The following is a 25,843-nucleotide window of genomic DNA, read 5'->3' as shown; positions in this document are numbered from 1 at the left end:
CTTCCCCACTAGACAAGAGAAGGAACTGAGGTATTCATCTTTGTAATTCCAGTACTGTCCACCATGCCTGGCACTGTTTATTTGTTCTACAACTGAATGCCACCCCCTGTGGCACCTCCACCTGCAGGGATCTTTAAATCATAACCAAAAAGTGGTTTCGCATTCATATTTTAGAGAATAAGTGACTTCCCTGGTGGTCCAGTGGTTAAGACTCTGCACTTCCACTGCAGGGGGCCCGGGTTTGATCCCTGGTGGGGAGCTAAGATCCTGCGTGCCACACCACACTACCCAAAAAAAAAAAAAAAAAAAAAAAGTATAAATTCCAGATTTTAGAGAATTAGGTGAACCATCTTCATGTTTAGCAGAGAGGGAAAAATGTTTCTTTGGCGTCACGTATCTCTCATACGAACAACAGACCAGATTAAAAGGGTGAGATTATAAAGCAAGTAAATTTCATTCATTTTTCTAATTAATGTATATCTTCATAAGTAATTGTGTTTAATTATGATATTTTCATTGTGCCATTTTATTTTATTTTATTTTTAAAATAATTAATTAAGTTATCTTTTGGCTGCGTCGGGTCTTAGTTGTGACAGGCAGGATTTTTTGTTGCAATGCGCAGGCTCTTCCTTGCACTATGTGGGCTTCTCTCTAGTTGTAGCATGCGGGCTCCAGAGCATGTGGGCTCTGTAGTTGTGGTACACGGTCTCTCTAGTTGTGGTGTGCGGGCTTAGTTGCCCTGTGGCATGTGGGCTCTTAGTTCCTTGACCAGGGATCGAACCAGCGTCCCCTGCATTACAAGACGGACTCTTAACCACTGGACCACCAGGGAAGTCCCTGTGCCATTTTAAATTACGGTACATTGTTATCTAAATTTTTTATGGTGGGAACACAGTTATTTAGACTCATCAGAGTAAAACTACAGAGATATTAAATACTGATTTCTGCAGGTACAGACAGATATAGTCAAAACAACTGATAATGGTGAATAATCCACAGTAAGCGGTGCTAAGTGCCTAAAATGATGCCACACACTGGGAACCAGCAAGTGCCAAAGAAATGTTAGTTTTGATATCTGGGGATAGTTATGTCTTTTTTTTTTTAACCATTCATATATAGTTGAAAATTCTATGTTAATTACCAACTACAGACCAGCGTAGTGGTTAGTTTCTGATTAATAGAATAGTGCATTTTTTGGATTAATAGAATAGTGCATTTTTTGGATGAATTTTCACAGTATTTAGAAAGAGACACTTGACTTTTAAGTTAAAAGAACCAAGATTGCTAATAAACACTGCAGAAAACAGATGTCTTCTAACTGATTGAATGATTCGAACACAAATTATATCGTGCCAGGATATTACAGCTATGTTTCTGAAGTCTCTCCACATGTTAGTTCCTCCACTGTACCCAGTTTTGCTTTAAAGATAGCAGTTTGAAAGGTAAACTGTTCGTAACATTGAACAGGGTAGAGTTTGTGGTTAGGTCTGTTACCCTAAGATGGGTATTTTTGTTTTTTAATGCTCTTTGAATCATTTTAATAATAATAATTTTGTTTTTTTCAATGGCCTATTTCCCAGTTAAAAATCACATGATGAATCATGTCATGTGTGGTTTACTCTTCTTACTACAATTATTCATTAAAAGGAATTTTATGAAATTATAGGCTACAGAAGTGATTATTATTAACTGTGATTACAAACTAGTTGTTTTCAGCAAAGATTTTAGTTCGTGGTGGGTGAATGTTCCTTTTTTGAAAACTTATTATATAAACAAAGTCTTTTAATACTGGTAGGCTTTCACTTTTGTTTTAACGTGTCAGCCATGCTGAATAATTTCTTTGCAAATAGGATGTTTTTATGTGCAATTTCTGAATGTCTCACATCTGTGGATATAATTGTATAATCAACTACTAATGTAAATCATTGTCCAGTGAAATTATCTAAAGTGAACAGTAACCACACAGGGACTGAATTAAATTTAAAAAACAAAATAGAACCTTAGATTCTAGAAGGGGGCCATCTCTTTTTAAATTTGTTTTCTTTTCTATCACTATGCCATTTTGATTCCATCTCCTCCAACCCCAGTTCTTCAAGGCTCTACAAAAACCATTCTACGGGGAATAATGTTGATGCTCACAATAAATTAGAATCAGTGAGGAGACTCTGAAATAATCAAAGAAATTTCACCCCTCCCGTCTCCCCGCACCCCAACCCCTACCCTCACCCGCCTGCCGGAAAGGCATAACTGTTTTTCCCATGTTTGGCTGCGATTTAGATTATCTTTTCTCTTTTTCACAGTGACCTGGAGCCTGAATGGCTGGACAGTGTGCAGAAGAATGGAGAGCTATTTTATTTGGAGTTGAGTGAGGATGAAGAAGAAAGCCTTCTTCCTGAGACACCTACTGTGAACCATGTCAGGTTCAGCGAAAACGAGATTATTATTGAAGAGGATGATTACAAAGAAGGAAAAAAGTATGAACCCAAACTCAAGCGGTTTACCAAGATTTTAAAAAGTAAAAAACTTTTACCCAAGCGCTATAATAAAAAAAATAGCAATGCCAGTGGGCCAGTATCCATTCTAAAGCATCAGTCCAATCAGAAAACAGGAGTTGTTGTTCAGCAGCGGTACAAAGACGTGAACGTTTACGTGAACCCCAAAAAGCTAACCGTCACCAAAGCCAAAGAGCAGCTCAAGCTTCTGGAAGTACTGATTGGGATTATCCATCAGACCAAGTGGAGCTGGAGAAGAAGTGGAAAACAGGGCAGTGGAGAGAAGCTTGTGGTCCATGGCCTGTTGCCAGGAGGATCTGCTATGAAGAGTGGTCAGATATTAATTGGTAAGTCCTGCTCGTGAGCATCAGTCCTTGTTTGCAGGGTTAATGGTTGATGATGCTTTGTGAGGAAAGTGATCAAAACAGAATTATACCCAGTGTCTCAACCAATAAAGGACTGCCTGACGATATTTGGGACAGTAGTGAAATTGGAAGGATTGTGTACTGCAATGCACAGCATTCTTAAGACAAGCACTTTAGTGCATTGAATACACATGGGTGCCTTGTTAGGCCAGGGAACAGCTTAACTAATTTTCAAGTTTTTATATAATTTTATTTCATCTTGGTTTTCTTTGCTGGCAAGAAAAAGAAAAGTTGACTGTACAGTGATAATTTAGGTTTGAATGACCTATATCCAATAACATGATACAAAAATATATAATTTATGAATAAAAATATTTTAAAATTGTATGTTTGCACTTAAGTGCCCCGAGTTCTTGGAGTAGTTTTAAACTGTTTCCTATGGCATATGTAGCAACATTGGTGTTATACGTAAATTTCCTTTTAAGGGCACTTGTCATAAAATATCCCACCAATTTTGAGGGGAAAATAAGAAGTCTACAAGTTATTCTGAATATATGTTAAGATGAGCATTTTCTGTTGCTGATACATTTTAAACTGTTGGGTATGTATGAGTTAGTAGCAGAGATAGATTAGTTACCTAGAGATAGATTAGTTACCCAGAGATAGGTTAGTTACCCAGAGATAGGTTAGTTACCCAGAGATAGATTCGTTACCCAGAGATAGGTTAGTTACCCAGAGATAGATTCGGTACCCAGAGATAGATTACCCAGAGATAGACTAGTTACCTAGAGATAGACTAGTTACCCACAGATAGATTAGTTACCCAGAGATAGGTTAGTTACCTAGAGATAGACTAGTTACCTAGAGATAGATTATTTACCTAAAGATAGATTAGTTAAAGATGAGAATATGTTGTTAACAAAACTTACAGGTAGTAACAGTTCTCCAGGCTGATGGTCTTAAGCTGACCCAGCCTGAGAGATTTTGATAAAGGAACTTTTATAGATTCTTTAGAAACATTTCAAAATATTTCTTTAAGTCCAAATTTTTTGTTTGTTCATTGATTCATTAGATAATTTTTTGAGCACCTGCTAAATGCCAGGAGCACGAAGATTACTCTAATGATCCAGTTACTCCTCCTAAGGAGCTCATGCTGTAGTGGAGCTCACGTAGGGTCAGAAATAAGCAGACAGTTTCCCACAGTGTGATAAGTGCCATGATAAGGGTTTGCAGGGAGGAACTCTGTAGGAAGGGCATCTGTGCAAAGCATGTATTCCACATGGTTGCAACAAGATCTCCACATTCTCTTCTTACAGCGTGATGTTGATACTCCCCCCATGGAGAGTTGTGGTATGTGTGTGTATCTCTGTGCACCACTGCCCTGGCCTTGAATCTGGGTGGGTCTGTGACCACAGCTTAATTGGTACTGTACACACAGACTTAAGGAGCGGGCTTATAAAAGGGGATGCACCTTCTGCCTGTCCCCATTCTGTGAGGAAGACCAGGCCACTTGAAGAGGCCCTGAGTCGTAGCATTCTGGCTGATAGCCCCAGCTGAGGCCCCAGCCACGCTCAGGAACAGCTATCAGACGTGAGTGAAGAAGCCGTCCGGGTAACCCCTGCCCCAACCGTCTGGCTGCAGCTACACAAGGAACCCTGAGTGATAACCTCAGCTGAGCCCCATCAACCAACCCCAGAACCGGGAGAGACAATAAATGGTGGTGGTTGTTTCTTTCGTTTTTGTTTTTTTTTTAATTGAGATATAATTGACGTATTACATTACATTAGTTTCAGGCATACAACGTAATGATTTTATATTTGTTTATCCTCCGAAATGATCACTGCAGTAAGTCTAGTTAACATCCATCTCCACACATAGTTGCAAAGGATGGTTGTTGTTTGAAGCTACTGAGTTTTTTGGGTGATTGCTTATGCAGTAATAGGCAACTGGAACAGGAGCTAATGCATACTTACATTCTCTCAGGTCCTCACCTTCCTTTTTTGTCAACTTACAGAATTGGACTAAAATATCTCTAAGGTTTGTTCTTTTAGTTCTGTCAAAGGAGACCAGAATTCCTGCTTATGAAATCCTGCCTGGTTGTTGCCCACCACCATAACTGTATGATCCCACATGCTGGGAAACCTCGGCTACATATTCTCCTTATACTCACCTGGGGCTTCTGCTTGGAATGCCTATTTGGACCGAGTTATAGACAGATCTGTAAAATTCTTTTTACCCTTTTCTCTTGAAACCTAACAGAGTGGTGGTTATGACCAATGAGCCTCCTATTCCATATTTCCTTTCCCCTGATACTCCAGTCTGCTGAACCTTCTAGGCATGGCAGTTACCTCTGGCCGTGATCTTTGCACCATCTGTATGGGAGGAAAGAGAATGAACCAGAGACAGGAAGACTACCAGGGTGGTCCCACTGTTTATCATTAAAGTAATTTAAAGATACACAAGATGCTAGTTGTCTACCTTTTAACCTGAGTGAGGTAACATGGATGCGTTCACTTTGTGATAATTCATTGTATTGTACTACAATTTATGCACTTTCCTGCATGTGTATTAAATAGCAATAAAAAGTTAGAAAAATGAGGCTCATGAGTTCAATTTTTTAATAGAAAAGATTATGATTTACTAATAAGTAGAAAGGAAATTTGTCAGAATAAAATGATTATTTCATCTTTGATGCGTAGCAAAATGGTTGGCTCATAATAAGCCCTCAAAAACATTTACTGAATGAATGAATAAACCATGTAAAAAAGAATACATGCAGGGAAAACAATTAGAAGTTAATATCAATACAGCAAAATGCTAATAGTGTTGGATTAGGGTGGGGGCATTATGGGTAATTGTTATCTCTTCTTTTCTAAGTTTTTAGTTTTATGATTATGTTCCATATTTTTTAATTATATAATTTTGGGACTAAAGAATGGATGATTTTCTTTCAGCATTAATTTTTAAAAAATTCTCTGAGCAGTCACAGGTGTTAAGCTTATAAATAATGAATATTATCTTATGCCCCTTAGAGCAGAGATATAAATTGCTGTTAGGAAAGAGACTTCGTCCTTCAATACTTCATCGAGCAGATGCTCTTGTTTATCAAGATCAGAAATCCTATTCCAAGTTGGGTATGTGTTCATACCCATTCGCAAGAATGGACGATTTTAATGTCATGGTGGGTTTGCTAATCGTACAAGGTGCTTCTGTGGTGGTAATTTCTCACTTGCTTCTTTCATAGCGACATTTCACACTGCAGTCACCCCACAGGCAGGAAGATCATGAATGCTTTGTCCAGGTCAATGCAGTTTGCTCAGGGTGACTTCCCCTGTTCTCCGGCTGGAGGGTGACCCACTGTTGACTAAAGTCCCTTGACCAGCACAGTGAGACGGGTGACTCTTCTTTCCTTTTATGACAGCAGAACTCTGTTCTATTCTCATTCTTCTTTGCTGGATCCTTGGGGGTCTTGCTACCTTTTTTGGTGCCATTTTTGCTGTTCCTGCTGCCAAGGGCTTGCATGTTTATTTTTTATATTTCTATTTTTGCGTTTCTGTTAAAGTTTGACAGTTCATAGCTCCTGGACTACCTGTAGCCAGCCTCTGACTCAGTCCAGAACAAAAAGAAGTTCCCCTTTTATCTACATCCTAGAAACTGCATATCATCTCAGTGATTTATTTTTGTCTTCAAGATTACCCTTTTTTTGGTCATTTTAAACTAGATGTTTTTTTGAGGATTGGGAAGGATAGGGTTAGAGAAATTACACATTGATATTCTTTTTTTTAAATTAATTAATTATTTATTTTGGCTGTGCTGGGTCTTAGTTGTGGCATGCGGGGTCTAGTTGTGGCATGCGGGATCTTTGTTGCGCCATGTGAACTCTTAGTTGCAGCATGCATGTGACATCTAGTTCCCCAACCAGGGATCGATTTCAGACCCCCCCTGCATTGGGAGCATGGAGTTGTACCCACTGGACCACCAGGGAAGTCCCCACATTAATATTCTAGACACACATACCCCTGGAAACTTTTTCTGATGAAGAATAAAGTTTTTATTTCAAGCTCTTTTTGTGTCAACTTCTAATGTTCTCACCTGTGATCACTAAAGAGATTTGTATAATACTTGTGCTAAGTTTCTCTTTTAAATTTTAAAAAATTTTGGAAGTATTTTTGGATTTACTTTGAAAAAAATCATTTTAATTGAGGTATGACCCATAATATGCACAAATCTTAAATGTATACTCAGTAAATTTTGACATATGCTTGTCCCTGTGTAACTACCACCCAGGTCAAGATATAGAATGTTTTTGGTACCCAGAAGGCTCCATGGTACATCCTCCTAGTCAGTACCCCCTCCCAAAGGTAATCTTTTAAAAGTCAGAACTTTTCTATCAACAGAGTTGATTTTGCCTCTTCTTGAACTTCATGTATATGAAAGTATATGGTGTGTATTCTCTTGTTTCTATTATATTTTCTTTAGCTTATAATCTATGAGAAATATCCATGTTCTCACTATGTAGTATTCCGTTGTATGAATACATACTATTTATTTTTCCATTCCACTGTTGGTGGACATTTTGGTTATTTCCAATTAAAATATCTGAAGTGCTCTTTTGAAAAGACAGATTTGGTTTTTATGAACACATAACGTATGGTTTTATTCTCTAATATTTTGCAGACTATTACTTGGTACACATTTTTATTTTCTCCTCTAATAGGTGTAACATTTTGATATTCTTAATGAAAATAACTCTACTTGTTTGTCTCTCCTCTCGCACGTCGTTTTTTCCCCATACTTCTCCCCATGGTACTTGAACCACTAGTAAAGGAAAGACACTGAAGCAGTGTGTTCACTGGAAAGACAGAATTTTAGAGTTTTTAGGCCTTTGTTGAGAGCGTCTGGTTGTTACTTCCCCCTACGGATGAGCACCAAAGGAATCGCATGACTTACCCGAGAGCAGACAGCCAGTCAGTGATACAGCTGAGACCCATGGGTTGTGAATTGCATTCACAGAGCTCTTTCACTTGCCAGGTTGCTCACTTGAATGGGTGGGGGAAGTGCCAAAAGATTTCTCTTTGAAACAAAAATGAAAAGAAATGATTTAATCCTTTCAAAATGTAATTGGGAAATAAGTGTTAAACTACCACAATGTACTGTTTAACCCAGTTAATTCATTCTGAGACATTTGTCCTAAAGAAGTAATCTAAAACACATCTGCAAACCGCAGCCAGCAGATCAAATCAGGCCCACCACCCATTTTTGTACAGTCAGCAAACCAAGAATGGTTTTAACTTTTTCAATGGTTTTTAAAAAAAAGTCAAAAGAGTGGTATTTTATGACATATGAAAATTATATGAAATTCAGATATCAGTGTTCATAAGTAAAATGTTATTGGAACATAGCCACATTCATTTGTTTATTGCTGCTTTCAAGCTACAATATCAGAGTTGAGGAGTTGCGACAAAGGCCATATGGCCTGCAGAGCCTAAAATATTTACTGATCTGACCCTTTACAGAAAAAGTTTGCTGACCCTAGATGTAAAAACAGGAAAAGCTATGTGCACGAAAACATTTATTTGAGCATTCTTTAATAATAATAAAAAGCATGAAAATGTCAAACCAAAGGTCTGATTATTTAAATTATAATTTAATAAATTTGTATGTTATTTGACTATTAAAATTGTAATTCTAAAAACTGTATACCAGCATAAAAATTCTTATTACTTGAGAAGTTTAAAAGGAAAAAAATCCTTGATGCCTCATTTGTGTGAACAAATGTAAAGACTAAAAATAATTTGCAGAAACAATCATGGCTATAATGCCATCAATAATTTATAGCTATCAATAATTTTTACAACATTTCTGCAATATTATTTTCTATTTTAATGAGAAATAAAAACCTGGCACTAGTTTCTTATCCATCATCTTCAGAGAATGTGATGTTTTACTTAATATTCTGAATGGTAGTTACAGTAGATGAGCTATCCTTATTCAAGGAATTCTAAAATGGTAGGTTGGGAGGGACCTTAAATTTCTCTGGTTTAGTGCTTACATGTTATAGTTGAGGGATTGATATTGAAGTTAAAAAAATACAATAATTTTTATTCTCTCAAAGCTTAAGAATTTGTCAGTAAATGCATTAACCTGAATGTATAAAATGGCAGTATGTAACTGTGTTTCAAAAACCATATGCTTTCCCCTCTGAAGTCAAATTCAGCTTAATTTAAATGATCTATTTATTTATTTATGTAAATTTATTTATTTATTTTTGGCTGTGTTGGTTCTTCGTTGCTGTGCGCGGGCTTTCTCTAGTTGCTGCGCGCAGACTTTCTCTAGTTGCCGCGAGCGGGGCCTACTCTTCATTGCGGCGCGCGGGCTTCTCATTGCAGTGGCTTCTCTTGTTGCGGAGCACAGGCTCTAGGCGCACGGGCTTCAGTAGTTGTGGCATGCAGGCTTCAGTAGTTGTGCCTCATGGGCTCTAGAGCGCAGGCTCAGTAGCTGTGGCACACGGACTTAGTTGCTCCATGGCATGTGGGATCTTCCCAGACCAGGGCTCAAACCTGTGTCCACTGCATTGGCAGGCGGATTCTTAACCACTGCGCCACCAGGGAAGTCCCTAAATGATCAATTTAAATGCACAATCTGATCCCACCCCACTGTCTCATACCTATTTCCCAGTCCTCTTGTATGTAAATACCAGATTCTAACAAGACTGATTTATTCTTTTTCCAATGACTGCCAAGTGTACCTTGTATATCCTTCTATTCTTTAGCATTCATGGTCCCTGACTCTCACTTGGTGCTTAGCCAAAGTTGCTTTGTTCTGTTAAGCGGGTATATTAATTTTCTATTGCTGCTGTGACAAAGTACCACAGACTTAGTGATTTAAAGCAGCACAAATTTATCATCTTGCAGTTCTGGAGGTCAGAAGTCTAAAATGCGTCTTCCTGCACTAAAATCAATGTATCCACAAGGCTGCATTCCTTCTGGAGGCTGCAGGGGAGAACCCCTTTCCTTGGCCAGCTGCTGGAGGCCACCTGCATTCCTTGCCTTGTGGTCCCTTCATCTTCAAAGCCAACAGTGTAGTATCTCCGTGTCGCTCTTTCTCTGACTCTGTGGTTTTCCTGCCTCCTTCCTATAAAGGCCCTGTAATTACATTGGGCTCTTTTGGATAATCTCCCAATCTCAAGATCCTTAACTTAATTACATCTGAAAAGTCTCTTTAGCTATGTAAAGTAACATATTCACAGATTTCAGAGATTAGGATGTGGACATTTTTGGAGGACAGTTATTCTGCCTACCACAGTGTGTGTGAGTTTTAATTTTTTTCTCTTTGCAGTAGTAATAATATATGCTTATGGTAGACCATTTAGAAAATGTAATTAAACAAAACAAAGAAAAAGCCCAATCACCCAAAGGGATTTACTTAAGCATTTTGATAAACTGATCTACCCCTTTATGTTTTATTTGATTCTTGAATGAAATCTCTTGATAAACTTGATAAATTTTCCCTCTTCTACCCATCAATAATTCTCAGACTATTTCTTATTTAACAATTCAAATCAATTCATGCAGTTCATTTCCTTTCAGCCTTTGAAATGGGACCCTGCATACTAATGACTCCCATGCACTTGTTGAGAAAGAACTTTCCTGGAGTGCAGGCTGCCCACTGCAGTGATGTGATGTCCAGGAAGCCTGCCATCTCTGAGTCACCTCACAGAGGGGCTCAGAAAAATGTGAGGAAAGCAAGTATCTGGAAAATGAGAAGTGGATGTACCATTTCTTTTATAGAAAGAGACAATTTTCTACTAAACATTTAGAAATATTGTGTATATACTACACTTGTTCTAAAATTTATTTTCATATCTTTTGTGATGATACATGTCTCCTATTTTTAGAAGTTTGTTGGACATGATGCTTTTAGATGATACTTCCTACAACACTCAACTACAGAACTGTATTCATTAGGGTTTGGAGGGGAAAAAAACAGAGTCATTTGGGACCTTATCCAATGGAGTTTTAGTTTAAAGGAGAAAGGTTTAAATCTTTTCACCATTTGGGTGTCCTGAGGATAGAATAATCTATAGACAGTAGAACTCATGGTTGGTACGGTCCAGAAGGGATTTTGTTTTATCAATACATCAGTACTTCTATATTGTGTTCACCTCCCTCCCTCCCAATCTCTCTCTCTCTCTTTCCCTCCCTCCCTTTTTTAAAAAAAAGTTTATTTATTTATTTATCTATTTATTTGGTTGCACCAGGTCTTAGTTGCAGCAGGTGGGCTCCTTAGTTGTAGCATATGAGCTCTTAGTTGCAGCATGCATGTGGGATCTAGTTTCCTGACCAGGGATTGAACCCCGGCCCCCTGCATTGGGAGCGCAGAGTCTTAACCACTGTGCCACCAGGGAAGTCCCCTTCCTTCCTTTTTAAAATCAAGATAGCTATAAATAATTTGATATAGTACACTTGTTTAATCTCTTATTTAAAAATAATTAGGGGAGTATGTTGCTTTTACATTTTTCCAAGTTGAATTGAAGTTGGAAGCTTATTTTAGTTTGCAAGTTCTTACTCTTTTCTTCCAGTTTGATTGAGATATAATTGACATACAGCACTAAGTTTAAGGCATACAGCATAATGATTTGACTTACATACATCATGAAATGGTGACCACAGTAAGTTTAGTGAACCTCCATCATCTCATATAGATACAAAATTAGAGAAATAGAAAAAAAATGTTTTTCCTTGTGATGAGAACTCAAGATTTACTCTCTTAACACCTTTGTTATATAACAGACAACAGTGTTAATTATATTGATCATGTTGTACATTACATTCCTAGTACTTACTTATCTTATAACTGGAAGTTTGTACCTTTTGACCACCTTCATCCAATTCCCCTCTTCTCTCCTCCCCCGCCTCTGGTAACCACAAATCCAATTTCTTTTCTGTGAGTTTGCTTGTTTATTTTGGAAGTATAATTGACCTACCACCCTATGTTAGTTCCTGTTACACAACATAGTGATTTGATATTTCTATACATTTCAAAATTCTTTTAAGAAAAGTTACCAGGTTGCTCAAAGTGCTGCAACAGCGGGCCATCATATAAGGCTTGGTGCCCAAACCTGAGGAACTCTCAACTGAATAGCATCTCTTGAGCATTTGAACCTAGTGTAGGTCATTGCAGGCTTTCAGAGGGCTGACCTAAGAAACTCATGCTCACTCTGCACTTAACCCCTTTCCCATATGATACACATCAGGGAGAGCAAGGAATGAAGGGACGGGGATTGGTGAGGAATAGCAGTAGCTAAAGTAATGGCAGTTTCACCTGTTCCCCAACCCTCATTCCCACAGGGCATCATGAAAAGGGCCAGGTGACCCCTACACACATAGTGGGTTGCATTAAAGGACAGGAACTTGGAGCTTAGGGAACATAAATCTTTTATAAAGAACAATTATTAACAATAAGATATTGTTAATATATCTTATACAGTACTTTTTTTTTTTTTTTTGCTGTTATTATACTGTACGTTTGCTCTGGAGGGAGACACTATCTCATCCAAAGCTGTTCGCTGTACAGACAATCTTGAAAAGATAATCCAGAACACAGACTTTCAGTGCCTTGGCTTTTAAGATATACGAAAATATGAGAGACCAATGGAGAATTGTCTACCAACACTATTTTGTCTATATATATCAATATATATTTATTATCTGTCTTCCCCAAAGAGTATTAAGCTCCATGGGAGTAGAGTTTTTTGTCTGTTTTGTTCAGTTCTCTATCTGCAGTGCCTAGAACAGTGCCTGGCATACAGCAGATATTCAATAAGTATTTGTTGGATAAACTAATGAATGGATGAGTATGAATTATTTAATCAATTTCCTAATGATGGGAATGAGGAGAAAAAAATAACCTTGGTATGTGTATTTCTATTAATATACTGACTGGTGTTTAGATATTACGTTTATGTTGTGAAAGTAAATTTCCATTTTAACACTGATCTTTATTAAAGCCACCTGATTTGATAATATACACATTTAAAGAAAAGCCATGGAAAAGGAGATTTTTTACCGAAACATGCTATAGGTTTTATTGCGGTTGGGAGCTTTTGAAACAAAGATGTGTGTGGGCACATATCAGTAATAACAGTGAATGCACAGCATATTGAGTTACGATATACCACATGGATTTAATTAAAATGTCAGCTGCATTTTTTTTACTGTGAGTCTAAGTGGTTAGATTCAATTTTGTTAAGTGCAATATTTGGCTACAAATTTTCCATTTGTCCCTTGGGTTTATGTAATTCTCCCAATTGTATCAAAAATGAGAATATTCATCTCTTTAAATATTCATAGGTTGTATTAAGTTATGGTGCAATGTTGGGCTGTGTTATAGTTTAAGAAAGAGTGGGGTGGGAGATTAGTTCTGCCACTAATGAGCTTTATAACCTTGAACAAGTCCCTGAATGTCTGTACCACATTTTCCATTGTACTTTGAAGATCAGAATAGATGCTTTATAATGTTCCAATTCTAGATCTTTTTCCATTTTGGATACTCACACAACTGTCTTTTATTGTGATTCTGTTTTCAGGTGATGTCCTTGTTGCCGTGAACGATGTAGATGTGACCTCTGAGAACATAGAGAGAGTTCTATCTTGCATTCCTGGACCTATGCAGGTGTGGACATTCTTTTTCTGTGTTTTATGATGAATTACATGAAATAAGTGTTTGTGCTATCTTTTCATGAAATTCTGAAAATAGTCATGTATAATGGGCGAGTTATACTTAACATGCTAGGATATTTCTAAAATTTTAGCTCTTAGAGATTGTTCCAAAAAGAGAGAAATATCTACAAGAACAATAATAACATACATAATGACCAACTTGCCATTATAAGTACCATACCTGCTGATGAAAATCCAATTCCTAGAAAAGCCATTTAAAATAGTCATGGAATTTTCTATGTTCTGACTTAGTAAAATCGTAATTGCTATAAAGTTTTTTATTGTGGTTTTGTTTATTTTAAAAGCTATACTATTTTCTTGTTTTTTTTTCTTTTTTGTTATCTAGTTTAGCCTTACTCCTGAGCTTTTAGCTTAATGAATTATTTTTCATTCCTTGTAGGTAAAAATAAATCTCTTTCATAATAAGTTATTTTGATTCTCTAAGCATTGACATTTTGTATTACAGATGACATTTTTATGTCATTAGATGTATTTTTTCTTTTTTCGTTTTGTTTTTTTAAATTTAATTTTATTTATTTTTTTATACAGCAGGTTCTTATTAGTCATCAGTTTTATACACATCAGTGTATACATGTCAATCCCAATCTCCCAATTCATCACACCACCACCACCACCCCCTGCCGCTTTCCCCCCTCAGTTTCCATACGTTTGTTCTCTACATCTGTGTCTCAACTTCTGCCCTGCAAACCGGTTCATCTATACCATTTTTCTAGGTTTCACATACATGCGTTAGTATACGATATTTGTTTTTCTCTTTCTGACTTACTTCACTCTGTATGACAGTCTCTAGATCCATCCTCGATTAGATGTATTTTTAAAATGCTATACCTCCTGTTTAAGAATGTTCTGCTCTTGTTATCATCAGGAATTGGCTTTCTCTCTTTCGAGGGGTAGGGACGGTGATATGTTTTAGACAGGTTAGAGACTCCATCAGGCAGTGAGAGGATGAAGCAAGTTTCAGATTGATCAGGATGAAGAACAGAATGCCTGATAAATCAGAATCATATCTGCATCTGATTTGAGATTCTGAAATAATAGGACCCATTATGAAATTTCTTGTTTTCTAAGAAAAAAGACTCCTGTTATGTTTACTTCCTTCTCTTAACACACACACACACACACACACACACAAACACACACACACACAGATGCTCTGTAAATTTAGCTATCTTCAGAAATGCAAAATGAAAGTGCTAGAATAACTATGGTAGCCAGTGACTAGCAATGTCTAGGAGTGGATAGAGAGATGGGGATGGAGGTGGGGTGCTGTGTGAAATAATAGCAATCAGGCAGACATAGTGCTTCAGTAGGGTGTGCTGGTATCCCCTTTAGTTGCTAGATGAGGGGAGGAACAGGGGTGGGCCAAGGTACTAGGGCACCTTAAGGGGTCCAGACAGCAGCTGCTTGCCAGTCAGTAATGAAGAATCACAGTATTTTAATGACTGAAACAGTGTCACCCAAGTAAACTGGCTGCGTATCAGCCCCAAATGAGGGCTCCTCCTTTCTTGCCTATGTCAGTGGCAGGTGTCCTGTCAGTACTACCTACCAAAGTTCAACCACATCTGTTCTGTCTTCAAAAAAAGAATTATGTTTCCAGTGGAGTCACATTATACTTATATTTAATTAACATTTGTAAATTCAGCTATGCACCCTTGGCAGAAAAAGAAGAAAAAGAAATAATGATTTAAATATTTTTGGACCAATTTCATCCACCATTTCCATGTCCTCATTAAGCATGAAATAGCAGTGTATCTGCTGTCTGCCTGGTTTGCCTTACAACTGCATTAAATGTGGTTCTGTGCTTAAACACACACACACACACACACACACACACAAATATATGTATTTGTATATGTATATTTATTTGATATATATTTTTTAACAACATGGCTCTTAAGTGCCAATTCTTACATCTTGTGCAGAAATGAGGAAACAGCAATTTGTTTTAAAGACGGAAGAAAAACTGTTGTGAGTTGGAATTAGCCTATTGAGAGAGTATGTTGTACCCCAGCACAGCCTTGCCTTCCTACTGCAATTTCAAGGGGATTTTGACTGTATACAACCCGAGAATTGGGAAGGGAACTAGTGTTTGTATGTGCCATCAAGTGTGTCAGTGCTTTGCTAATAGCATTCCCTTTGATAATTTCATTTGTTCCCCATAACAATCTGTAAGAATCTGATAATTTGTATTCCTATTTTATACATGAGAAAAAAAAATCTGAGAGAGAGTTAATGATTTGTCCAAGGGTGCAGAATTAATAACTCAGAGCTAGAACTGAAACTGACTCCAGAGCATGATACTCCCATTTCACATACAACCTGGGTGGATCTTTGTGTCTGCATCCCCTTGTTCTTGTTGGGCCAGAACTAACTGCAGTGGACTTGTCTCAGAAAAAGCTGCTCTACCTGGTTTGTATCTATGGCATTTGAAACCCTTATGCAAGCAATAAGGGGAGAGGAATGCTGGTTTATAAAGAATACCTTAGCAGACTTAACATTTAAATTTGGAAATAGCCAACAGTAACATTTTAAACTTAGAGTATAAAAATAGCCTGAAAGCCTTCTTGTCATCCAACAGAAGATGCCCTGGAGGAGAGTATAATGTGGTAGAAAGGTCACTGAGGAGAAGGAGGGCAGATCTCTATTTTAAACCTCGCTCTGAGCAAGTTTCCAAACTCTTCTGGGTTTCAGTTTCCTCATTTATAATCAGAGGGGATTTGAGAGAATAAATCTCTGAGCCCCATTCCAACTCTACAGTTCTGTGTTTGAATTTTAAATAAGTTCTGTTATAAATAGTTTCAGAACACCAGGATGAAACCCAGAGGCAAAGCCTATATACTACATGAGGCACAAAGAGCCCAAATCATTTCTTTTGAAGCCAGGTTTTAAGATTCTGCAAAACAATTATCTTAGATTCTTCAAAAATGTTAATGTCATGAAAGAAAAAAAGGCTGGACAACTGTTTTAGCCTAAGACAGACTGAACTAACATACAACCAAATGCAGTGACTAATCCTTTATTGATCCTGTAGTGCAGTTAGGAACAGCTGTATTGGGATATTTGGGGAAATTTGAATACAGCCTTTACTAGAGAATAGTATTGTGTTTAATATTAAAATTCTTAAGTATCATAATTGTATTTGGTTTTGTATCCTTAGGAGACATGGACTAAAGTACTTAGCAATGAAGCATTAAAATAGCTGCAAATAATTCTCAGGTAGTTCAGGCAAAAATTTTTTTTAAATAGAGAGAGAGGGTGAGGATGGAAGGAGAGGGGAGTCACACAAGTGAGAAGAGCGGGAGGAAGCAAATGTGGCAAAATGTTAAAAATTGCTGAAACTGCGTGAGAAATATATGCATAATTGTACACTTCTTGCAACTTTCCATAGGTTTATCATTTTTTGAATAAAATGTTGTGGGTTTAAAAAAATGTTTTAAAAATTCAAAATGACAAGAACAAAGGTGCAAGTACTTTTCTAATTACTGACCTTTGTGACCTTGACCTGTTGTCACAGCTCTGTTCACTCATTTATTCAACAAGCACATAATGATGCAGTTATGCCATCCCCTCCCCTGGCATGATCAGGAAACTTGGGTCCAAACATTGCAGTTGACCGGGATTGATTGCATTAAGCCCTGGGCCATCACCGTGTTTCCTGGAACTTTGGAGGAAGCCAACTCCTTTTCTGGGAGATCAGCCTGCAGAACATTCATCTTAGACTCTCAGCTTTCAAGTACTTCTTAGGCCTAAGAGAGAGGAGAAAAAGCTTCTTAAAGGAGATGACACTTGAGTAGAATATTTTAACTTTTATTATTTCTTTGTTCCACAAAAAGTGGTGCTCATATATATTGTGGAAAGATTAGGAAATAGGCAAATTTTTTTAAAAAGTATTTGTAAGTGTTTTTTTTATTCTCAGAGCCCAGAAGTAACCAGCTATGTCAATGGTTTAAAGAAGAAGACTGATGTGATCAGGTTTGCATTTAGGAATATATCCCTCTGGATGGGACTGGAGGTTGGGAAACCAGGTGGTCAGCTTTCCAGTAGTTCAGAAGAGAAGTGGTGAAGGCCTGAGCAAAGGCCTTGGCTGTGGATATGGGGGAAAAGGAGTAGATTAGATTTAAAGTATGTGGGAAGTAAAGAGGACAGTACTTCCTGCAGGAGAGAGCGGAGTCCAAGATGCCTTCCAAGTTTTGTCTTGAGTAATCTTGTGAGATCACCCGAAAGAGGAGGATGGAGGAGAGAGAATTTGCTGAGCCACGTAGACTCAATTCCTTCAGAGTTTTCACTAAGAAATATTCAGAGCATCTGCCAGAAAGGAGAAAAGATTAGACACATGGAGAGCAACGAAGATGTTGTGAGAGAGAGTGCAGACCATGGGGCAGAAGTGAGAGTGTGGTCTGGCTCTGGAGCTTCTTCAGATTCTGACAGCCTCCCCAGGTCCCATGTGTGAAGAGGATGGCATGGTAGCTAATGGGGAAAAAGGGTCGGTTGGTTGGTTTGGCAGAGGCTGAAGAGACATTGCTTGTCATGTGGGGTGGGTTGGAGGTGGGAGTAGAGAGAGGATATAATTAAAGCAACAAGATTTTGGAAGTGGTGAATTATAGAGAGCATATCCTTGGACCTGAGGTAAGACATATCAGCTCCTGAACTGAGGGGCCGGGGTCGGGGGTGGGGGGACCGAGGAAAGAAAGGATGGGAAAATTGCACAAATAAGAAAACCTTTTGAGGGAGACAGGAGATGATGAAACTTGTCACCAGTTAATGTCCATGGAGGAACAACAGAAAACACTTTTTATAAGAAGCCTCATATAAACCCAACAGAAAAACCCTCTTTATAAGAACCTTCATATGAACTCTTATAAAAACCTTTTTTTATAAGAAGCTATAAACTATCTTATATCAGATGCTTCTTAATAAAAGTTTTTTCCTGTAAAACGCATAATATCCTTAATATTTACATATATCAACCCCTTTTTAAAAATGGCACTTAACTCTTAATTTGGTTGTCTGTCTTACCCATTTATCATTTTATCAAGACAACCAGATTTCCTGACATTTATTGCTACTTAACATGTAAGCATTTCAGAATGTCTTGTTAAAGTGTAGTTATCTTTGCATTATGGAGCCAACTTTACTTAAATCAGAAGAATGGTGGCTAAGATAGTTCCTTAAAGAATGTTAATGGATGGTTCCGTAGTTTGTGTATTTGTTTGAGTTTTTGTCATGCTGAGGGGAAAAGGCTCTTGCCCCACAGAAAAGAAGTTCTGACGTTTGCCAAGTGTAGCATTAAAGTTAGTTTTCAAGTGTGTCGCTCTTCACCAAGCATAGCAAACCAGTCTTAAATTTTAGGTTGCCATTGCTGCCTAAAGTAAAATTGGTAAATTTTTATTTTAAGTCTACCAACTCATTTCCTTTTGTCATTCTTGGTGAGTTATACCCTATCTTTTCACCTCTCCACCCACAAGAATCTCAGCTGGAGAAGATGCCCTCCCTTCTGTCTCTTTGGACACATATTTCTTTCTCTGAGGACCACTGGGGTGCACAGCTCTCACAGACGTTCCAGCTGACGCAGCCTGCCTCTGTGACACCTGCTCCCCTAGGATGTCACTCATCTCCTGCTTCCTACAGTCAGATTTCTCACCCTCCACTCTATTCATATACCTAGTTCCTCCCCAAAGCCCAGTGCTGGGGACAATCTTCAAAGCTCCCCTCTATATTGGTACAAAATCTGCACTCGGGATTTCCCCCAATTCGAAAGATTTCTCACATTCCCAAGGAACACCGTCAAAGACTCCCATATATTTTCTTCTGGACACTCCTAAATCCTCCTTCTCAAATGAAAGAACCCCCTGAGCTCCAAGCCATTTTTACTTCATTGGATCCTTGTTCAAGGATTTAATATATTTATGCTTATGCTTATATTTTTACTTATGTATACATATATTGAGCATTACCCACTAGAACAGATGCCATCCTCAGAACATAGTCTTTCAGGCCATATAATGCTTCCATGTTGCTTGTTTGGGTCAAAACCTCACACCAAATATTCTTTTTCACATATTTCTAAGATTATGTTGGAAACAGTGTCTCTTCATCTCTCCTCACCTTATCCTTATATTAATTTTCCTCAGATAACTCTTGATTGTTCTCATATAGGATTTTTAACTTTTTATGTTTTTGTTTAGCTTACTTAATATTTCCCCCCCAAATATACTAGTGTTCTATTAGCCTTTTTAGATACAGTGTTCTAATAATGCCAAGGGCCCATTTTTCAACATCAAGTTTACAGAAAACATTAAAAATTAGTAAAGGTTGATATTTTCCGCTTGGAATATTAAATGTTTTGTAAAGAAGCATGATCATTTGGCCTCAGAAAAATTTCATGAGGAACTTCTCCCTTCCTACTCCCTAGTCATGATCTGGTTCATCTTAACTCTGAATATATATATATATATATATATATATATATATGAATTTAGACCTCATGTCTCTTTTCTACTTGTTAATAAAATAAAATCTGAAACTTATTTTTTTTAATTAATTATTTATTTATCTGGCTGTGCCAGGTCTTAGTTACAGCACACAGGATCTTTAGTTGCGGCATGCGGTATCTTTAGTTGATATGCGGAATCTTTAGTTGATATGCGGGATCTTCTAGTTTCAGCATGCAGGCTCTTAGTTACTGCATGTGGGATCTAGTTCCCCGACCAGGGATTGAACCTGGGCCCCCTGCATTGGGAGCATGAAGTCTTAACCGCTGGACCACCAGGGAAGTCCCAGAAACTTATTTTAGAAAATATGTTTATTTAACTAAATTCACTTTAGGTAGACAAAGATAACTTAGTGCCTCTGAAGCGCCAGACAGCTACAGATAAGCAAAATTGAATACAACCATAAATAGTCACTCTTTGCCAATCAAAAAAAGTAATCTAGATATTTCTTCATTTGAAAGCTTTTATTCATCAGGATAGATTTATTTTACAGTATAATACTAACAATAGTTAGATGGGCTGATGGGATTATGAATGAATTTTTTAAAATAATATGCTTAACATTTTTGATAAAAATGTATAAATATGTAAGACTCATTTTTTAAAGGCGTGATAGTAATATATTCATATTTATCATATAGTTAAAGTTGGCCTTGAAAATAGTACCTCTTTTAATAAATTATTAAAAATAGGTATTGTTTATTATTGTCTTGATAATTTTTAAATGTTTCCTCTCAAAATGCAACTTACTGCATACAAACAATTTTATCTTCTTTTAAATATTGACATTTCCTTTTTCCCCCAGTTTTTTGAGGTTTGATTGACAAATAAAAATCATATATGTTTAGGTTGTACAGTGTGATGATTTAATATCCTATATTGACCAGACTTATTTATTCTTGATCAAGCATGAATTTATTTTTTGACTTTTAAAATTTAATCTAATTAAAGGAGTCATTGCACTTTAATGTCTAAATTTAAAATTTTATAGGTTGTTACAGTTAGAATGTCCTGTCTTACTTATCTGTATTCTGATAAGACTTTAAACATTAGGAACATTTTGTGCCTATATAGCTTGTGATGATGTCCTTGCTACACAAAATTAACTATATTTAGTGAAAACTTCTTTTAGTCAAGATACACACTGGTGCTTCTTTGAAGTAAGCAAGTTATCTTTGGCCAGCTGGCATCTAGACACATATCTCCTTTTTCAAGGAAAGTTAATTGAGAAGTGGAAGCTACCTTTCAACAACTGGAAAATGGCCACATTCTGGACTCTTACCAATCTTGTTTGATATCGGGCCATGAAATTAAAACTATCTTGACAAAACTGATAGATAGTCTTCTTAGGGTCATGGTTCAAGATCTGGCATGTTGATGGTTTTTACTGTCCTTAGCCTTTATTTCAAAGGACCACAAAGAATGTCTAAGAGAAGAATATTTGAATATCACCTCACTTGAAAGGAGAGCTAATTCTGGTTGTATGAGGTTGCTTTTAATCCTGAATCTCTTCCTTTTACCTTCCCCAGATGAGTCAGTGCTATTACTGTTCTTAATGTAATGTTACTCTCTATTATGCTATCAGATCATACTAATTTTTGTTTTTCCATGGCATTTCTTGTATTTGTTGTCAGTACTTGGAATAAAATGATTAAGTTTAAACTAATGAACTTATATACAGAGAATTATATATTCTTAATAAATATTTGTACAAATATGTGCCAGATACTGTCTTAGGACCTGGAGATATAAATAGAATACACAGTCCCTGCCATCAAGGAGCCCATACTCTAGGATGATTTTTATGCATACTGTGCGTACCTGAGTGAATGTGCATGTACAGATCCTTTGTGAAAACCACAGCTGATTTTCCCGTGTTGAAAAATCAACACGTTTTAATTTTTTAAAGGTGAAACTGACATTCGAAAATGCATATGCTGTGAAAAAGCAAACAACTCAACCAAGACAGAAAAAGGCACAGTCAAACACAAGTGATTTAATCAAACTTCCATGGGGAGAAGAGGACAAAGATACCCAGCAGAATATTCTAAACACTCCTCACATCGTTATGTATCTCACACTACAGCTCGACTCGGAAACATCAAAGGAAGAGGTGAGTGTCTGCTCAAAAGTGCAGAGGAAAAAAGTAAGGACCTTTTTATAGTCTTCCAAATGATTCTCAGTCATTCTGTGTCTTATGTTTTTGGTATGTCTCTTACACACAGCAGTCTTCAAATTGACAAGCTCAATGAGTCCATTTATAGAGATTACTGAAATATTTGAATTTGTTTCTTTTACCTTCTTTAAAAATTTCTATTTGAATTGCTTTTTCCATGATATTTTTTAAACTATACTTGATTGCTTGTATCATTATTATTCTTACTGTATATTCTTATTTCTATTTTCTTGTGATTACTCTAAAAATTTTATCATGATATTTCTCTTAACAGATTCTAAAGTTAAATACTATCTTAACCCCTTTTCAAAATAATTCAAGGCCCTTAGTACACCTTAACTCCAATTTTCCCCTCTTCACCTACATGGTATTGTCATCAGTATTTCAGTGGTATCATTTTTTAAAATTCCACAAGTTGGGCATAATTATAGTACTACTACTTTTTATTATCATATTTTATACATTATAAACTGTATAAATTATATATCATAAAATGCATATTTTGTACATCATATTTCATACAGATGAGTCATCTTTAAATTTACATATATGCTTGCCATTTTCTTTATTCACTATTCTTAAATCTCAGGCTGACCTTATTTGATCATTTTTTCTTCTTCCTAAAACATATACTTTAGGCATCTCTTTTTAATGAAAATCTGTTGGTGATAAATTCTTTTTGTTGTTATTTATTTGATGTCTTTTTCACCCCTTCTTGAAAGGTAGCTTTATAATTATACATTGTGAGAATAGGCCAGTTGCTATAACAAACAATCCTAATGTCTCAGTAGCTTAACATAGTAAAAATTTATTTCTCATTTCAATGTACATGTTCCTGGTCAAATGGCTCAATGATTTGAGCCCTTCATCCAGTGGTTCCATTATTCCCAAGGACTTCAGAGTCCTCTCTTGGATCTTTTCCATCTAGTTGGCCAATGAGAGAAGACAGAAAGCATGCAATATCACATGGGACATTTCAGAGGCCTAGCTTAAAAGTAGGAACATCACTTCTGCTCATGTTCCAATGCCTAGAACTAGTTATATGGTCTCTCCCAATGCAAGAAGGTGAGAAATATAGTCTTCCTGTGTGGCCAGGAAGAAGATGAAGTCAACACATAGCATTACTTATGCCAACTAGGTAGAAACTTATTTTCTCTAATCTGTTCGAAGATAGTATTTCTTTGTCTTCTGACTTATAATTGCTGTTAATAAGTCTACTGTTGGTCATTTCTTTTAATGAATCTGTCTTTTATTTTCTTTGTTCAGTTTCTTGCTTCTGGTATGTTCAAACTGTTTTTTAACCTCTCCATAGTGTTTTTTTGTTTGTTTGCTTAAATATTCCTATTTTTATTTTTAGAAGTTCCTGAAAAGTTTTTAACTAATCTGCATGCAAATCTGCTATGCTATTCCTAGTAGTCTTTTGTTGTTTCCTTGTCTTAGTGATTCTATACTTTATTTCTCTAAGCATCTCATACGTAGCTCTTCATTCTATATCTTCCCATTCCAATATCTCTAAGTCCTAGTGGGGACTCTGACTTGTTGTGGCTTACCTTATTATTTCCTTGGGTATCATTGACTAAACTTACTGCCTGATTTTATCTTTGGGAGTGCTGTGGTTCTAAATGGGAAATGCCTTCCTTCAAAGAGAATTTGCTTCTTCTGCTTCTATCACTGACATAGAGCACTTAAGCCTCACTAAAGGGTCTAGGTTTAATGCAGTGGTCCTAGGCCCAGCTCACCTACCTAGCCACTGGCCCAATGCTCAGTGTCCTGACTGAAGACACTGTAGGTATCAGCCCTCAAGACAACCTGCCTCTGTCCTTCTGCCCACTACTCACCACTCCCAGCTGAGGCCCCAGCTTGCTTTGCTGTGCTGGGGAAGGGGGTTGGAAAGGTATGGAGAAGATGTCATTGGCAACCTCTCTACTTGTTATATATCCGGCAGTTTAACAAGTATGTTTTGGCCATGAATCCAGTTGTTTTACAGCACAAGGGTCTCAGAGCATCTAGTTTACCATAATGCTTTGAGCAGAAGCGAGATCTAAAAAGTTTTTACCTAGTTTACATTTCTTTCCTTTTGAAATCCTTGCAGCCTATACTCTCAATGCCAAACCCATTTTATCCAAAGGGTGTATTTCCTTGTGTTGTTTCTTCATATGTCAAAATTTAGCCAATAATTGAACTGGAAAGGAAGGGATTTACTTCTACATATTTTTATAATTTTCTGTGTTCTGAAAAATACATGGAGACCTAGAGTTGATAATTCTAATTTCTTGCACGTTTTACTAGTCCTTTGTATCTTTAGAACAATTAGAAATTTAACCATGTATTAAATAGAACACACAACATATTTCTGGGATGGTAGCATCCTGAATCTTTCAAGGTCATCTTGGAGTAGGATAGTGCTGAGGCCTTTTGTCATCCTTGCCTTTCTTTCCATGGGAAAGTGTGTAGATATTTCTTTAATGAACAGGTTTCTGTCTGTCGACAGCCCTGTATCAACACTGTAATTAGGAGAGGCTTTTTATTCTTACTGAATAGAGTGGAAACTGCTGCAAATGCATGCTACTAACGAGTGCTTTAAAATACAGCTAATTAAATTGGTTAGGAACTGTAGAGCTTGCCAGGTCTTGCATTGTGAGGCTTTCTGGGCTGGTCACAGCAGAGGTTGGAATAGAGACTTTCTCAAATGACCTTTGTATTCCAGTATTACTTATTTTACAATTAAATGTCATAGGGTCATTTTGTTTTCATGTGAGTTACATATTTAATAACAGCTTGTTTTCTTCAAGTTACAAGATTTGGACATTTTTTAAAAAATGAATCAAAGACTATATAGTTATTTGTTTAAAGTGGTATTTGGTATTTGGCTAAATACAGTAAGTTTATTTACCAGTTAAGGTTTAAATTTATTAAGTAGACATAACAGAAGATCTTCACTGGTGTTTGAGTTAATTTCTAGAGATAAAATGGTTTATAATATTTTTACATTATTACAGAAATTTTGAGTTGTTAGGCAGACTGTATTTGGCCACATAATTCCATAGCAATTTTCATATACTGAATGTGCTTAATAAGTATAAAAAACAGATGTGTCCAGTTTGTTATTATTTATATTTTATCCTAATGTAAAAGTTGCAAAGGCATGGACTCCAAGTCACATAATTATTTCGTGTAAAGAGAGACCAAAGCAAAGTGTAGAATGCTCTTTAGAGAGAGAACCAAAGAAAAGATACAGTATTTTAAGAGTTTGGGCTTTCAATAATGGCTATGTTAATAGTTATGAATATTGTTATTAAGTAGCATAACTGGAAATTACTCTGAATTCTCTATGGTTTCTATCTAGAAATTTTAATTTTGCCTGCTTTTAATTTGTCTTGTGAGAAAAATAGCATGTTGCTTTAAGTAATAGCAAAAAAGTGAGTCAGAGAATGATTCAATCCGTCATGTAAAAGTACTAGCAATGCACATCTTGATTTTGCAATTTATAAAAATGAAAATTTTTAAAAACTGTGTGTTTCCTGGGAATATGCTCTTCTTGAAAATAGAAAACTATTAAGCATTTTGTGAATAATCT

At 36.7% G+C, this 25,843-nt stretch overlaps 1 protein-coding gene across 1 annotated transcript in view; it reads left to right on the top strand.

Annotated features, from left to right (window-relative positions):
* INTU (inturned planar cell polarity protein) overlaps positions 1-25,843 on the top strand; it is a 75,318-nt gene that overhangs the window by 11,982 nt on the left and 37,493 nt on the right. Inside the window, exons 2-4 of the mRNA XM_022556937.3 lie at positions 2,301-2,839; positions 13,446-13,531; positions 22,000-22,203. Coding sequence (XP_022412645.1) covers positions 2,301-2,839; positions 13,446-13,531; positions 22,000-22,203 — 829 coding nt within the window. The remainder of the gene's footprint in view (positions 1-2,300; positions 2,840-13,445; positions 13,532-21,999; positions 22,204-25,843) is intronic.

Source organism: Delphinapterus leucas, chromosome 5, assembly GCF_059928025.1.
Source record: "Delphinapterus leucas isolate spDelLeu-1000000601 "Yukka" chromosome 5, BTC_Dleu_Yukka2, whole genome shotgun sequence".
In the NCBI taxonomy this organism is placed as follows: Eukaryota; Metazoa; Chordata; class Mammalia; order Artiodactyla; family Monodontidae; genus Delphinapterus; species Delphinapterus leucas.
Note: the sequence above shows the minus strand (reverse complement) of the source record. Positions and strands in the feature narration are given on the sequence as shown.